Here is a 14,881-nt window from a genome sequence, read left to right as displayed (position 1 = left end):
AAAATCTTTCAGTTCTAGTAACATAGATAACTGAAAATATTTAGATTGAAATGTGATTTATAAGTTGATGGAATCCTTTTAAAGTGTGCTGTCTGGGTATTTCAGTAATCCTCAATCAAAAAATATTAATGCCAAAAATTAGATGGTTCTCAAAATGTGAAGCAAGAATCTTCACATAGATGAACATTTCTGACAGATTACTACAGTTAGCCAAGACTTCTGAAGTGGATTTCTCACCCCCTGCACCTTTATTTAAATATGTATATGATAATTTTAAAAAAAACTAAAAAACAAACAAACAAACAAAAAAAACACACCTCTTGCTTAACTGAAAAGCATTTATAGACAATTTTTACCTTTCTTGCTTGGCTCCCTCAGTTTCAGTCTGAGAAGCAGATTTATTCTTTTGTTGTTTTAAAACATTATGAACGCGGACTTTGTAGCTTTCAAATTCAGAGGTAACAGCAGTTTGTTCTGCCTATAATGTGAAAAAAGTAAAACACTATTATATACATCACTTATTTATATAAAACCAAATAGTTTTACTCTGATCTGTATGCACATTACGCTGTTTAAAGATCAAGAAACATGAACATGCCAATTGCATTTCCTTTTTTGTTTTGTTGAATGGATGATGAAAATGATTAACATATCATATAAGAGAACCAGTTCATTTAAAATGCAATATTCCATGATTGGTAGGTGAACTTTGTTTGGTTCAGGGAGGACATTAGTGTTAATCACATCTGTCTTTCAGACAGTTTACAAATGTACAATTCATTATAGAATATAGGCAACATACAAATAGTACTATAAAACATTACAAAGTCCTTAAAAAAATAACTGCCATAATATTACAAACAGCAACTCCAAAGCGAGATGGAAACAGCATAGACAATCATTTCCCCTGTCAACACACAGGCTTCGTCATAGTCCATCACTGTAACAGTCATAATCTGACATCTATTTGTACTCAGACTGAGTCATTCTGGTATTTTGTTCAAGCAAACAAGAGGATGGAAAAATTCCATAGTTTGTTTTTGTAAGAGTATGTACAGTTTATTTTCTGTCTTTTCGCTATGTTTATACTAAATTCAGTTAACATGTAAATTCAGTTTATGTTGATGTAAATTTCCTACCATTAAAAAAAAAAAAAAAAAAAAAAGTCAGGTAGCTTCATCTTTGACCAGAGCTCTTACAGCAAGAAGAATGCATAGTAATCACAGTGACTTGACAAGCACTGCTCATCCAGTACTCTATGCTTTGTGCTTCCCTTCTATAAAAATACCATCTGTGCAGGATTTTCACTCCTGAATCTCAGCAAGAGGCTGGCGGAATTCCTATAGTTTGTGAATTTGTTTTATTTAAAACCTTGAGGGCAACATAAGTCATACCCTCTACTCTACTGGATATAATATACCCACCCCTGCTAAGTATAAATACTTCTCTTTGAATGTTCCAGTTGTTTCTTAACTGTTGTTGGTGAAGGAGCTTCCCTGGGGAGACTATACTTCAATAGCCATTGTTACAGCTCTTCTTGGTCCAGTGATGCACATCAATATAATTTTTTTTTAAACTAAGTCCTTTACTTTTCCTTCCATTCAGGCACTTGAGTTAAAGTACTCCACCCTCAAAATATTTGATAAGCAGCCTTTGTTGTATACGATATATCTTCACTTGCTCTGCTGTTTCTGCACCTAATTTCTTAGTTATGGTTAGTTCTTGACAACTATTTTGACGTTCACGTTTGCATTGGTCATGTGCTCTTCTGATGTGTCAGTACTTCTTTTGTACATGTGGCATACAAGAAAGAAGGCTGGCCACACAATAGCTTCTTACCATGTCACTGTGGCAGAGCTACAGCCATGATGGATGGAAGTGCCCAATGAATCTACAAAGGTTGCCCAGGACAAAGGAATTGGTTGGAGTGCCCCCAAGCTTTCCTTAAGGCAAACCAGACACACTCCTTTAGGTCTGGCTCAAAGAAACTCTCCCCTTAACAGCTTGGCTTCTGACACATTAAAGATTTGTAGGTATGGCGTGGTCAAGCAGCTGAATCAGAAGCCATTTACTAAGTAGGACCTACAGCTTCCAGTGGGAAAGGTTTGCAAGTTTGGTACAATAAGGCCCATATAGACTCCTTTACTTGCTTTACACAAAAACTGCTTGACTTCTTTTTTCACCTGTCTCAGTCTATTGTACAGACTAACTTCTTCCAGGAATATCTTTTTTTAGGCTTATTATGAGCTAGTCTTCTGTGCAGGGAAACACCATCGTAGTCCTGATGAAAGCTCCTTTAAAAACACTCATTCATGTGAACTTAAGTTTCTTACACTGAAAGTCATTTTCCTGGTGCTAGTGAATCTTACACCATATTAATTTTTACATGGATAAGGTCGTAATGTGAACTCACTTGAGATTCCTATCCAAAGTTATGTCAGTGTTCCACCATCAGTGTCAGAAATCCTTGGGTGTCTATTTGGAGCAGACGAACTCCACCAAATTTTATTTTATATTTTAAAGACACCTATTTGCTGAGCAATGCTATTACAAAGAGAACTATGTCTAAATAGATGCCCAATGGCATCTCACATTTGCTATTATCTGGAAGCAATGTCAAAGCCCATTTGATTAGATGGATGTATCCACCACAGAGAACAGCAAAGCAGCAACTTGGTCCTCTCTCCATACATTTTCAAAGTGTTATTTCTTATATTCAGTTTCCAAAAGGGGATCCAATTTTGGATACACTGTGCTTCCGAACTTTTCCAAGATTAGTGATTCCATACTTTGGCCCCCATTAAGAACCATTTTATTTTTAGATGTCCTTTATTTTCCAGCATGGAATTTTCTCTAAATTGCTACCTCTTTCCACAGACTTGAATGTTCTGGAGCAACCTTAACTATCACGAAATGTAATTTTTGTTTATTTAAAAAAAACTTTAGGAAGCTATTATTTCTACATCCTTGGTTCTTCATTTTTTGTTTTTACCTAGCATGATTTCAATTTAATCCTTGAGTTATATCAACATGGCCTTTTCTTGTTTGGACTAATTTAGTCTCTCTGTCTGATCCTCTTGCACCTATTTATAACATTCATTATTGAAAGAAACTTGACCTACTTTCCATCTAAAAAAAGTTCTGTATGGCTCAAAAGCTTGTCTCTTTCACTAACAGAAATTGGTCCATGTGACAGGGCATACTAGGCCTCAAGGCCCTGTTGGTCCTACCTAGGGTGACCAGAAAGCAAGTGTGAAAAATCCAGATGGGGGTGGAGGGTAATAGGTGCCTATATAAAAAAAAGCCCCGAATATCGGGACTGTCCCTATAAAATCAGGATATCTGGTCACCTTAGTCCTATCATACCGCACCCCACAAAAGAGCAATGGAGGTGGTTCCTTCAAGCTGCCCAGAAAGGCTATGTGGGAAGCAGACAATCAGTGCCCAGCAGGCTCAGATAAAAAGGGCTAGCAGGGCTAGAAAAGTTCAGTCTGCTGGCTAGAGCCAGAGGAGTAGGAAAGCTGCTCCTGAATGGCTTCTGGGACTCAAGAGCAGTTGCTGGCCGGGACTGGGGGACCAAGGAAGCTGCTCTTGGCTAGCTGTTGGGACTCAAACACAGGCAAAGAAGATGAAGAGGCCACAGGGAAGTGGCCCAGAGAAATGTAGTGAGTAGCTAAAGGGGCACAGCAGGCAGCTGCTACTTGTAGGGTTCCTTGGTCAGGAAATAGAGTAGTGGGCAGGCCCAGGTCCTCCCCAACAGCCAGTGGGGATGTGGCTTAAGCCCAGAGCAAAGGGAGTTTAAATAGATCCAGGGAAGTGGCTGCATTTGTGAACTTTGATATAACCTAGAAGGGGACCAAACTGAAAGAATGACTCAGCTGGGCCAGGAGGCTAAGAGTCTCCAGGGAGGAAGACCTAGGGGCACGGCTCCATAACAAAGCAGAGACCTTTGCAAGCTAGCCCAGGGAGGGGTGCAGATCAACTAACCAAGGATACTGTGATGGCCCTGTTGGACTGATTAAGAACCTGAGTCCAGGGACAGGACTACAGACTGATACCAACTGAAGCTACTCAGATAGGCGACTGAGCTCAGGGAAGGCTGGAGGAAGTTCCAACCGAGGGTACTGTGATAGACTCTTTACCCCAGAAGGTGTCTGTTTGTGTTCTCACAGACTGTGACTTGCCCAAAGGGCGGAGTCACAGAAGAGCCATCTAAAGAGGGCAGTAGTGGACATAAGACATCAGGAACTGAGAAAAAAATGCAGGTATGCATCCGGCCAGCAGGAGGCATTCGTGGAAGACGAGTAGCCCCCATCATGATTCAATAAAATATATTACATCATCTGCCTTGTCTCTCTACTTTCCATCAACATTTATTAGATCATCTTATAAACTTTTATCTACTTTTTACAACTGAGCTCTCTATTTTGTTGGCCCAATTATCACAACAGAGCCTCTACTCTGGTGCAGTTGAAGAAACCGACTAGAGTGTTTGGATGGCAGCATTTATATTCCACAGAGGATGGTGCACAACAACCAGTACAAGGCCTTAGTCGTGCTCTACGCTGCTATTGCTAAAAAGGTCAAAAGTCATTACCAAAAACCATTCTCCGTTAGGAGAATTCCTTTCAGTCATCTACCAAGGAGCTAAGATCCAGAAGTGAGAATCCTGCAAGATAAATATCTTTAGAGAAGCAGAAATGCAAGTTAAGTAACTTCCCCTTCTAACAGTCTAAAGAGTTATTACTTATTTTATGAAAAGTACCTTTGCTGTATTGCATTCTTCTTGTAGGGTTGCAATTTTCTGCTGATAAGCACTCATCGAGCGCTGGTGTTGCTCCAAAGATGTCCGCAGATGTTCTTGAATCTTGTGTTTTTCTGACGTTAGTTCAGCCAGCTGAATCTGAAAATAAGTATGCATTTCAATAAAATTAGAATTTAGTCTTCAGAATTAACTCTTTTCATTAGGTGAACAGAGAATGCAACAAAGCATGCAGATATTCTGGTGATAGGAAACCTAGAAATGACTAGATACAATAAAATGAAAATCTGATTTTAAACAATACTGATGTGAAGAAGACACAGCCTAATTTTCTATAAATCAACAAATTTGTCATTTAGCAGCAATGCTGATGCCTATTAGCTATCAGATTCGTACAGATGAAAATTAACCATACATGAAGGCTTCTTGCTGGCAATGTGTTTTAAATACAATACTGTTAAAAAAAGCAAAGTTTAATTATTTAGGGCCAAAAGGTAGATTAATAATGTATCCTTGTCACAGGACTCAGATTACCTAACTTTCTTTTGAGAGATGAAAAATAAAAGGGAGAAAGCAGCAAGCTAACTGAATATCAAAACAAATGTGTTAAGACAGAGTAAATTGGCATTTTTAAAAAGATTTTTTAGCATCAGTTCTGAAACATCAACTATAACAGCAGCAGCACTTATAAGCACTGTAAAGCATATTCGAAACATTAGAAAAAATATGAGCACACAATTAAATATTATCAGTGCATAAACAAGTGAGTAGAATTAAGGTTGTACAGGCAAATTTAATTCTAACATTTTCTAATGTTTGACTTTGCAACAATTAATTCTTAAACTTTAATGTAGTTAAAAATTTCCAAGTGTATGTGGGGTTGGGTGTGTGTGTGTGTTGTGTTGGTTATTTTTTTTTAAAAGAAAAACTGGAAACAGACAAATTCCATCATGTACAATAGTGATGACTCACCCCTCTGCATGGGTTGTTAACAAAATTTGAACCCACAGCCTTCATATCCTCAGCTGTACCATTTGAATTAAAGGAGCAACTGATCTGATAACAGCAATGGGCAGTTATTTGTTACATGCACCATCCAGCAGAAAGTAACGCAACACCCATTTTGCCAGTCAAATGTATTTTGTTACTCTGTTCCAAAACAAATACCCACTGCAGAAACACTATGCACAAGCACAAAATTAACAACAAGAAATTGAAATACTTAAGGTACTATGTTAAATGAAATATTTGAGGAAAATTGAGAACTGTTTCAAAACAAAATTATTGTTACAGCTTTTGTAATAGCAGGTTTATTTTCTGTAGCCCTCAGCCTATGCAACCCCAGCTCTGCTCCAGAGCATTCCTTCTAGTTACTTATGTAAGAAAGCTTTTGCTAACAACAAAAAGAGTGAAGTTTCTTACCTTATAGATTTCCACTTGCTGCTGACTTGCCTCTAGCTCTCCTTTTAATGAAGCTTGAAGTATTAGATGGTCATTTTCCTGCATGAGAAAGATACCTTGGTTAATTTAAAACACCAAATATTTTTAAATTTCAAAATCTAGACTTGCTACTAAATTATAAGCATTTGGTTTAAAAAAAGCATATGCAGTAAAATAAACACTTACAGCTTGCCTTGAGTCTGTCAATTCTTTTTTGGTTTTCACCAGCAGTTGTTTTATCTTGGAGTGACTTTCCTCATATTGTAGCACAGAAGATTGAAGTGATTCTAATGCAGAAATAATTTTTGATGAGCAAAGAAAAAAATTATATAGGGTGCTTTCATAAAAAAAAGTGTTCTAAATGTAAATAAAAATCTCAAACATAAAAATATTCTAAGTCAGAATTTCCTAAAAATAAATATTGCAAACAAGCAGTTCACCAAGAGTTCAACTTCAAGTTTCCAGGTATCATACTGGTTTTCTAACAGATAAAACATCTTCAGGTAAACTGGGGTTATGCTTAAGAGGATGGCAAAAAATGCAATACTTAACGCACCATTATTTGGTAATGTTTTTAAGAGTGTTATAACTCTGCCAGGGGTTTTCAGTCACTCACAATTTTGTAAAAAGATTCTGAAATGTCACTAGCATTTCAGCTCTGAGATTAACACTGACGTGAGAAATGTGGTTTGTTCAGTATGATAATTATTAGTTTAGTGCTTAGTAAACAAGTGACAGATGAACTACAGTAACTCATTTAACACAAACTAATTTTGACAAGTCTTCTTCCAACTATTTCCTGGCTGCCCTTCTTGTTTCTGAGAATGTTAAGATACATACATGATGATCCCAAGCTGTTTGCCTCCCCACCCTACAACGCTGGATACCAGATGCCCCATTGGAGACAATGAGAAATTTTAAAAAGTTAAACACTTTACTTACGTATTTCTTCTTGTAGTGTTTCTTGTTTCTGTTTTTGAATTCTGATCTCTTGCTCAAGATCTTCAATTTTGCTGTTTTTATCTGTAATCTTCTGATTAAGTTCTTTCACTAAACGCTCATAATCAGCTATTTCCATATCCATTACTGTGCTCTTCTGTGCATCCTGTAGATTACATATTTTGTAGTCCCAATTTTAGAAAAGTCAGTTTAAAATTGCTTAGGCTGATTTGGAAGATTTTTGTTTTGATTACTCTGTACTGCAAAACTGTTCCTTACAACTCTAAATTTTGTTAGTCTAGAGCCACATACGCAAGAGAGGAAAACTCACCCATCAGTGTTCTAAATCTTATTTTTGGTATCAGAATCAAAACATGGAAACAATTTAAAATATTAAAATTCTGTCTAGCATTTTCTAATTAGCATTCTAAATGAATCCGGCTCCTGAAAAGGAAAGATAGCCTTGTGGTTAAGGCACTGTATTGGGACTCAAGATATCTGAATTCAGTTCCCACTTCCACACAGTCTTTTGTGTGACCTGGGCTAGTAGTTTCTCTATGCTTCAGTTCCCCATCTATAAAATGGGATTAAGACTTGCGTCTCCCACTCTTTGTTTTACTTAGATTTTAAGCTCTTGGGGTGGGGATTTTCTGTCAAGTGTATGTACGGCACATAAAGTGGGGCCATAATCTCACTTGGGTCCTTTAAGCACTACTGTAATAGAAATAATTACCCTACCTTCCTGGCCCGCTCTAGCTCCTGCATAGTTTTCTGAAGATGTTTCTTTTCCTTTTGAAGCTGCATCTGAAGCTCTTCAAGTTCTCTTACCGCACTGCTGTGGTCCTGAAAATTAGTTTAAATGCTTTTCAGTTATATAATTTGAGTTAAATAATGTTTGTTCATGATGTCACAAAATTCATGTTAGTAAGGATGACAGGCTTTTTGAGAAAAAGCTTCCCTACCCTCCAAAAAAAACCCCAGCTGGATTATAAACTAACATTACTGTTAATTTTAACATTCAGTCATAAGGCCCCATTCTACTCTCACTCTTGACCATGACACAACTCTCAATGGGGACAATACTGAAAGGGTCAGCCAGGCAACAGAATATGATGCCGTATCTGATCTATAAAGGTAACAAAATGAAATTGGTTAAATATTTTAAAAATTCCACTGCAAGTTTACCACACTTTCAGGAGTCTTTCCTTCAATTCATTCAGGGAATATCCCATGCCTTATTTTTTATGTTCCCACAATATTGCTTTTACCTTTATCTTTTGCTCTTTTAGAAGTTTTTCAGCTTCCAATTCTTTGTCAACTTTTGCTTTGGCTCTTTGTGTTTCTAATAGCTGGGCCTCTAGCATTTTAGCATTAGACTGCAGAGTTTCAATACGAGCCATAAGGTCTTCATTGGCAGAGTGTAGTTGGTCTTGCTAGAATGAAGTTAGTAGCAAGATGAAAGTATAAGTTAATATTCTTGCAACACTTATAGCCAGAGATACTGGCTGAGGTTTATTATTATTGTTGTTTTATTAAAAGATACACAAGGATTTCTACCCAACAACCTTTGTAAACTATTTCTACAGATGCTTGAACATGACAGGACAAAACCATGTCCATACTAACAGTTTAAAATAGAATAGGGAACAGCCTGATTTAATAATGAGTGGCACAATTTGGACTCCTACAACACAGTTTTGAAACTATATTACAACCCTGTTGCAGCCTTTTTAAAGGGTTGAGGGAGAACAGTGGGAGATCCTGGAAAACTATTTACTAGCTCTTCAAGAACAGCATGCCAACCACAGCATTATGCAAGGCTCAGATATACATACATCTCCCTCCACTCAAATACAGCTGCCATGATTCTGAGCAGATGTTAATGACATCAACCCCTATACCAAAGAAGTTACCTCAGTACCACCAAATGTTGCCAATTTATCCATTTTAAATTATATAAGGCAACACAGGTAAGAAGTCTGTCCCTGTCTGGACTACAGTTGCAGATATTTACAGGATTTGTTTTAAACCACCAGCATGTTCACCATATTATATCAGTGTCTCTCCCTTGTCGTGTAGATCCAGAATTAATGATAAGTACATGAAATAAATTGCCAAACAGCACAATTATTGGCCATATTTTGTTCATTAAGTATTTCATATCATGAATCTGGAAAAAAAAAATCACTTGCTGGATAAACAGAATGTATTCAAGACTGAGGTTGTGGGGGAAAAAAAAAAAAGGAGATTTTAAAGTCTCATCTTATGAGAGAATTTCAATCAATGATTGAATTTAGGCCATCATATGACCCACTTGTTTTTCAAATGTTTTGAGTGTTGACTGGATGCATTTTGCTTCTCTCCTCAGGACTTTCTGAGGGAGACAGGAAGAAAAAAAAAATCTCATTTCTAGTTCGACATTTTTAATTTACAGTTAATACTAATATTTTAAAATAATATCTAGTTTTGGTAAACAATTGGTAAAATTGTTTTCTGGTAAAAAATTCTCAATCCTTACTAATGGCTGCTGTACTTTGTCCCAAGTAGAGGGAAGGGACAATATCAATAAAGGGTAAATAAAGCTCTGCACTACTCATTAGATATAAAAGGCTTAAAATGTGTCTGACTGTTGTGCAGCTGCTCTTTTCTGACAGCCAGCTCAAGCTCACTTACTACAGTTGCTGACCAATGGCCTTAATTTCAGATTTCTTCAGATTTGGGCCCTGATCCTATAACTCCAAACAGGCCCCTAGATACTGGCTGTTCAGATAGAAATCTAGACATTTTTTTTTCCAAATCCAAATATTTCAAGCACTGGGATTCTACCTTGTCAGAATACAAATATTAGTTTATTTGCTCATATCTATCCAAAAATACAAATGGAATTATGAAAATATTTACAGGGATAATTTATGTAAGTACGTGTCTATCGAACTGAAATGGAACTTACAATCAACTACTTAATATCTGTCATAAAAATTATTTGCTCAGTCACAATATAAGCTACCTGCTGAGCTGAAGTTTGTAGTTGTTTTGTAAGGTGATCCATCTGATGTTCAAGATTATTTGCTCGGTCCTTTTCCAAATCCAGCTGTTCTGCTTGCTTGTCATATTCCAGCAAAAGATTCTTGAAACACACACAAAGCACTTTAATTTTTGTTAAATACATGGATGCTGTGGCATGCTTATAACAAATAAATGTGTTTGCACATTCTTATTACTGTTCAGCACTTGAGGTTTCTTATTGTGACATCAGAACTACCACAGGTAAATTAAAGCTGCAGTTCCATTCTAGACTCCAGTGGAAACCACTCTTTCAAGTTTGCCTCTCTATGTTAAAGTCATTCATTGAAGAGCACCAAGTCACTAGGGGGAGTGGTAGAAACCCTGGAAGGTAGGGATAGGATACCGAGGGACCTAGACAAATTGGAGGATTGAGCCAAAAGAAATCTGATGAGGTTCAACAAGGACAAGTGCAGAGTCCTGCACTTAGGATGGAAGAATCCCATGCACAGCTACAGATGGGATCGACAAGTTAGGCAGCAGTTCTGCAGAAGAGGACCTGGGGGTTACAGTGGATAAAAAGCTGGATATGAGTCAGCAGTGTGCCCTGGTTGCCAAGAAGACTAATAGTATTTTGGGCTGCATTAGTAGGAGCATTGCCAGCAGATCGAGGGAAGTAATTATTCCTGTCTATTCGGCATTGGTGAGGCCGCATTTGGAGTATTGTGTCCAGTTTTGGGGCCCCCAGTACAAAAAGGATGTGGACAAGTTGGAGAGTCCTGCGGAGGGCAACAAAAATGATTAAGGGGCTGGAGCATAAGACTTATAAGGAGAGGCTGAGGGAACTAGGCTTGTTTAATCTGCAAAAGAGGAGAATGAGGGGGGATTTGATAGCAGCCTTCAACTACCTGAAAGGGGGTTCCAGGGAGGATGGAGCTAGGCTGTTCTCAATGGTAGCAGATGACAGAACAAGGAGCAATGGTCTCAAGTTGCAGTGGTGGAGGTCTAGGTTGGATATTAGGGAAAAGTTTTTCACTAGGAGGGTGGTGAAGTACTGGAATGGGTTACCCAGGGAGGTGGTGGAATCTCCATCTTTAGAGGTTTTTAAGCTGCAGCTTGACAAAGCCCTGACTGGGATGATTTAGTTGAGGTTAATCCTGCTTTGAGCAAGGGGCTGGACTAAAGGACCTCCTGAGGTCCCTTCCAACTCTAATATTCTATGATTCTATGATATTTTCTGTATAGTTTGAGGAAGTGATGGGGCCTGATTTGCAAGCATTAAAATGCATATGGAATATGCTGTGCATATTGCATAAAATACATTTTGATTTTAAGATTACATTATTTTCAGTCCTCTTTTAAAAAAAACATACATTAGTAAAAGAATGACTGATTTTTTTGGCAGTGAGGGCAGAATTACTTTACTGTTGGAACCCTATCTTTTATGTTTCTTGATTTGGCAATTTCAATTTAACTGCAGTAACAATCGTTATTTTCCACTAAGATTTTCTTATATTTTTCTTGGTCTAAACTTAACATTAGCATTCAAATGGTCCTTATTAAACTTTGAAAGTCACATCTAAATGAAAGTAATGGGGTGAGGAGAAAGGAATCCTCAAGTTTTCTGCTGCTATCGATTGGTGGGAAACAGTTTTTACAGAACTCTGGTTTTACAAAACAACAGCATTTTCTATTGATTTATATTTGGATAGCTGCATTTTTTCCACCAGGAAAAAGAAAGTATTTAAAAATTGAAGAACTGAAGAATGCCAGAAGTTTTCTGAAAAACTTAAATATTGCACCCATAGTTTTTTCTTGTCCCTGATGTTAAAGGTAATTTTGGGGAGCACTTTGTTATGCATGTTTTAAGGAGATAGTTTTCGTGAGGAAAACTCTCTCAATATCACTGGTGTCCCTGCTTGACCACTGTGATCATGCCAGTCAGATAGAATGGATTGATGGCAGTAAGGCAGTGAACCCATTAAGAAAAATCTACTTCTGAGCATGCTATGTTATTAAAAACCTCACAACTCCAATGAGGCTTAGTCCCATATTTTAAAAGTATGGTTATATTTATTTATGCATTTTTAAACCAAATATACATGCAAAGGTGAATTGCTTATAATACAAAAAAGTTAAGCAAACTTTAAAAAGTCACTTTTGGCCAGGTACTGAGCATGGAATATTTCCACATAAAAGGATGAATATTTCTAAAAATTGAATCTGTAAAAATAGGGGTTATAAAGGAAACTTATGTTTATAATTAAAATTACAAAACAGTCATTGTAATTGTTCTAGCTCTCCACCCCACACACATACTTCATGTGAATAAGCAAGTTAATAAAATAATTTTTTGAAGTATAATATATGCTACTAGATGCCAACTATAAATGCAGGGATCACTTCATCCACCACTGAAACATAACCATTCTCAGGTGAAATATGGCAATTGTTGAACAGCGCACAGTAACAATGTACAATAATTTAGAACAGGAAGTGAAGAAAGGACAGGAATGTACAATAATTTAGGACAGGAAGTGTAGTTACAGAGGGAAATTTAGGTAGGCTGAGTGTAATTATGCAAATAGTGAGTCATGGACACATCAGTCTGGAATCAGGCTAGGAAATGCCATCTCTAAATAATATTTTCTGATAAATAAAGCATTTCTGAAGCTATAGTACATCCTACCTTATAGTTTTCTGCTCCTTGGATGATGTCCCTCATAGAAGTAGACAGCTGATCTTTCTCTGATCGTATCAACTCTAATTCTTCTCTCAAGGACTGCACCTTATTACAAAGAAATAGGTAACAGTGTGATTACAACAGAACTTTATAATGCCAGAAAGCTCTTTAATATGAGGTCTACATAAGTTACCTCTTTTCTGCTCGAATCTAGTTCTTTCCTTGCTTTCACAGCAAGGACTTTAACTTTATTTAACTTCTCTTCTCTCTCTGCAGATTCCTTTTCCAGATACACTAACACAAAAAACAGAAAGAAACTAATTCACCTGCGCAAAGGAATGAAGTCAAATACAAAACAAATATTTACGTGAATTTGAAAACATTAAGCAAACAAAAACAGTATACCTATCCATTACCACTGAAAAGCAGGAAGACATTTAAAACACTTCATTAACTTAAGCTCTTGGAGGCCTGATGTGAAAGCTAAGATTCCCAGCAACACACAGAGCTATAACTGTGTGCAATTTCACTGTACCAGAGAGTTCCATTAGCAAACTTAAGACAGAATTTTAAAATCCAAAATACATGTTTCCAGCTGCACTGGTGATAAATACAGTTGTTTCAGCTTGCCAACACTTCCTCCCCAACATTTTAAAGTAACTGCATTGGTCATTTACATGTTGTAGGAATGCAGGGGTGGGGTGTGTTTGTTTGAGAGGTGGGAGATTTTATTTCCTCCCTCTTCTCTCGAGGCAGCGCTGAGGATTCATCCTAGCCATACAACTATTTTCCCTTAAAGGAAATAAGAACAAAACAAACCCCAAAACACCCTGCCATCATTTGTGGGCAAGATTCTCTCTGTAACAAGTCAGTGCTACTATTACTTATTTAACTGAATGGGTTTTGCAGGGACCAAAACTGGGAGAGCAATCAAACCCAAGGCTACAGTGCAGAACAATATATTTAAGGGCACAAAGCCAGCCACTAATATTTACTCATTTTTAATGCTTTTGGCTATCCCCATATGCAAAAGTGACTTGCTTTCTAATACAATTATGCTGGCCACTAATCTGTTCTGTCATGTTGTTTTTTAAATGAAAAAGACATTGAACTATAAATAACAGCCCACATACAAGTACATATCTGAGAAAACAGACTCTAAAATGTTCCCATGAGGAACATGTTCCCTATTGTTTTATTATTATATTACCAACCCTCTTGGTGAAATTCCAGTTGTTTCCGGCTAGCTCTAATCTTCTTTTGAAAACCCACTGGAATGCTCAGAGGGCTAGCTTTCTCTCTCAAAGCAAGCGATATTGCTCAGTGGCATCTTAAAAGTTACTAATTTAAAATATTTAAAATTATTAGATCTTCCCCTCCACATGGCACAGTTATTATTGGTTGTGATCAACTGTACAGAGCCAGTGGTACATAGATATCTACCTTAAAATAAAATTACTAGCTGTTAGGGTAACAGACTACTGGCATATTTTGAACCCTTATTGGATCAGGAAGTCATTTGTACTGCATTTCTCATAAACCAGGCTTAAAAAATGAAAGATGAGAAGAATCATGAATGTTAAATAACTGATTAACAGTCACAACTAACTAAATGTAAAGAAATAAGAAAAGCACCAATTTTTTCTTGTAGTTCTGCTACTGAAGTTTGTTGGTCACTTTTTACAGAAGACTTCTCCATGAAATCCTGTGATATAAAGAAAGATAATGAAACATTACAAATATTTTTGTTATCTGCTATTTCCTTGCATGCCACAATCAGAAGCCGATTAATATATATTAAACTTAAGGCCAGAATCTGGGCTATTTCTATATGAATGAGACAAGAAAATTATGATGTATGTACAATTTTATGTTTTCTTGATAAATTACAAAGATACTTTAAATGTAAGGGCAGAGAAATCATCCTCATAACATTCCATCTTACTCTGTCAAGAACAAGAAAAGACAGACAACGTAATTCTGGCCAGCTGCTATTTCTCAATCATTATCAGGCACTAACAATGCTCTAATGTAAGGAAGTTCCAGCAAACTAA

At 36.9% G+C, this 14,881-nt stretch overlaps 1 protein-coding gene across 2 annotated transcripts in view; it reads right to left on the bottom strand.

Annotated features, from left to right (window-relative positions):
* Positions 1 to 14,881, bottom strand: part of GCC2 (GRIP and coiled-coil domain containing 2) — a 44,085-nt gene that overhangs the window by 14,900 nt on the left and 14,304 nt on the right. For both annotated transcript variants that reach the window (XM_067563615.1, XM_067563616.1), the window contains exons 7-17: positions 14,463 to 14,532; positions 13,021 to 13,121; positions 12,834 to 12,932; positions 10,149 to 10,268; positions 8,410 to 8,574; positions 7,880 to 7,984; positions 7,145 to 7,307; positions 6,389 to 6,489; positions 6,185 to 6,262; positions 4,766 to 4,903; positions 357 to 478 (exon numbers count right to left, since the gene is read on the bottom strand). In XM_067563615.1, coding sequence (XP_067419716.1) covers positions 357 to 478; positions 4,766 to 4,903; positions 6,185 to 6,262; positions 6,389 to 6,489; positions 7,145 to 7,307; positions 7,880 to 7,984; positions 8,410 to 8,574; positions 10,149 to 10,268; positions 12,834 to 12,932; positions 13,021 to 13,121; positions 14,463 to 14,532 — 1,262 coding nt within the window. The remainder of the gene's footprint in view (positions 1 to 356; positions 479 to 4,765; positions 4,904 to 6,184; positions 6,263 to 6,388; positions 6,490 to 7,144; positions 7,308 to 7,879; positions 7,985 to 8,409; positions 8,575 to 10,148; positions 10,269 to 12,833; positions 12,933 to 13,020; positions 13,122 to 14,462; positions 14,533 to 14,881) is intronic.

This window comes from Emydura macquarii, unplaced genomic scaffold, assembly GCF_026122565.2.
Source record: "Emydura macquarii macquarii isolate MOO-44397 ecotype Brisbane River unplaced genomic scaffold, CSIRO-AGI_Emac_v2 contig_2531, whole genome shotgun sequence".
Lineage (NCBI taxonomy): Eukaryota > Metazoa > Chordata > Testudines > Chelidae > Emydura > Emydura macquarii.
Note: the sequence above shows the minus strand (reverse complement) of the source record. Positions and strands in the feature narration are given on the sequence as shown.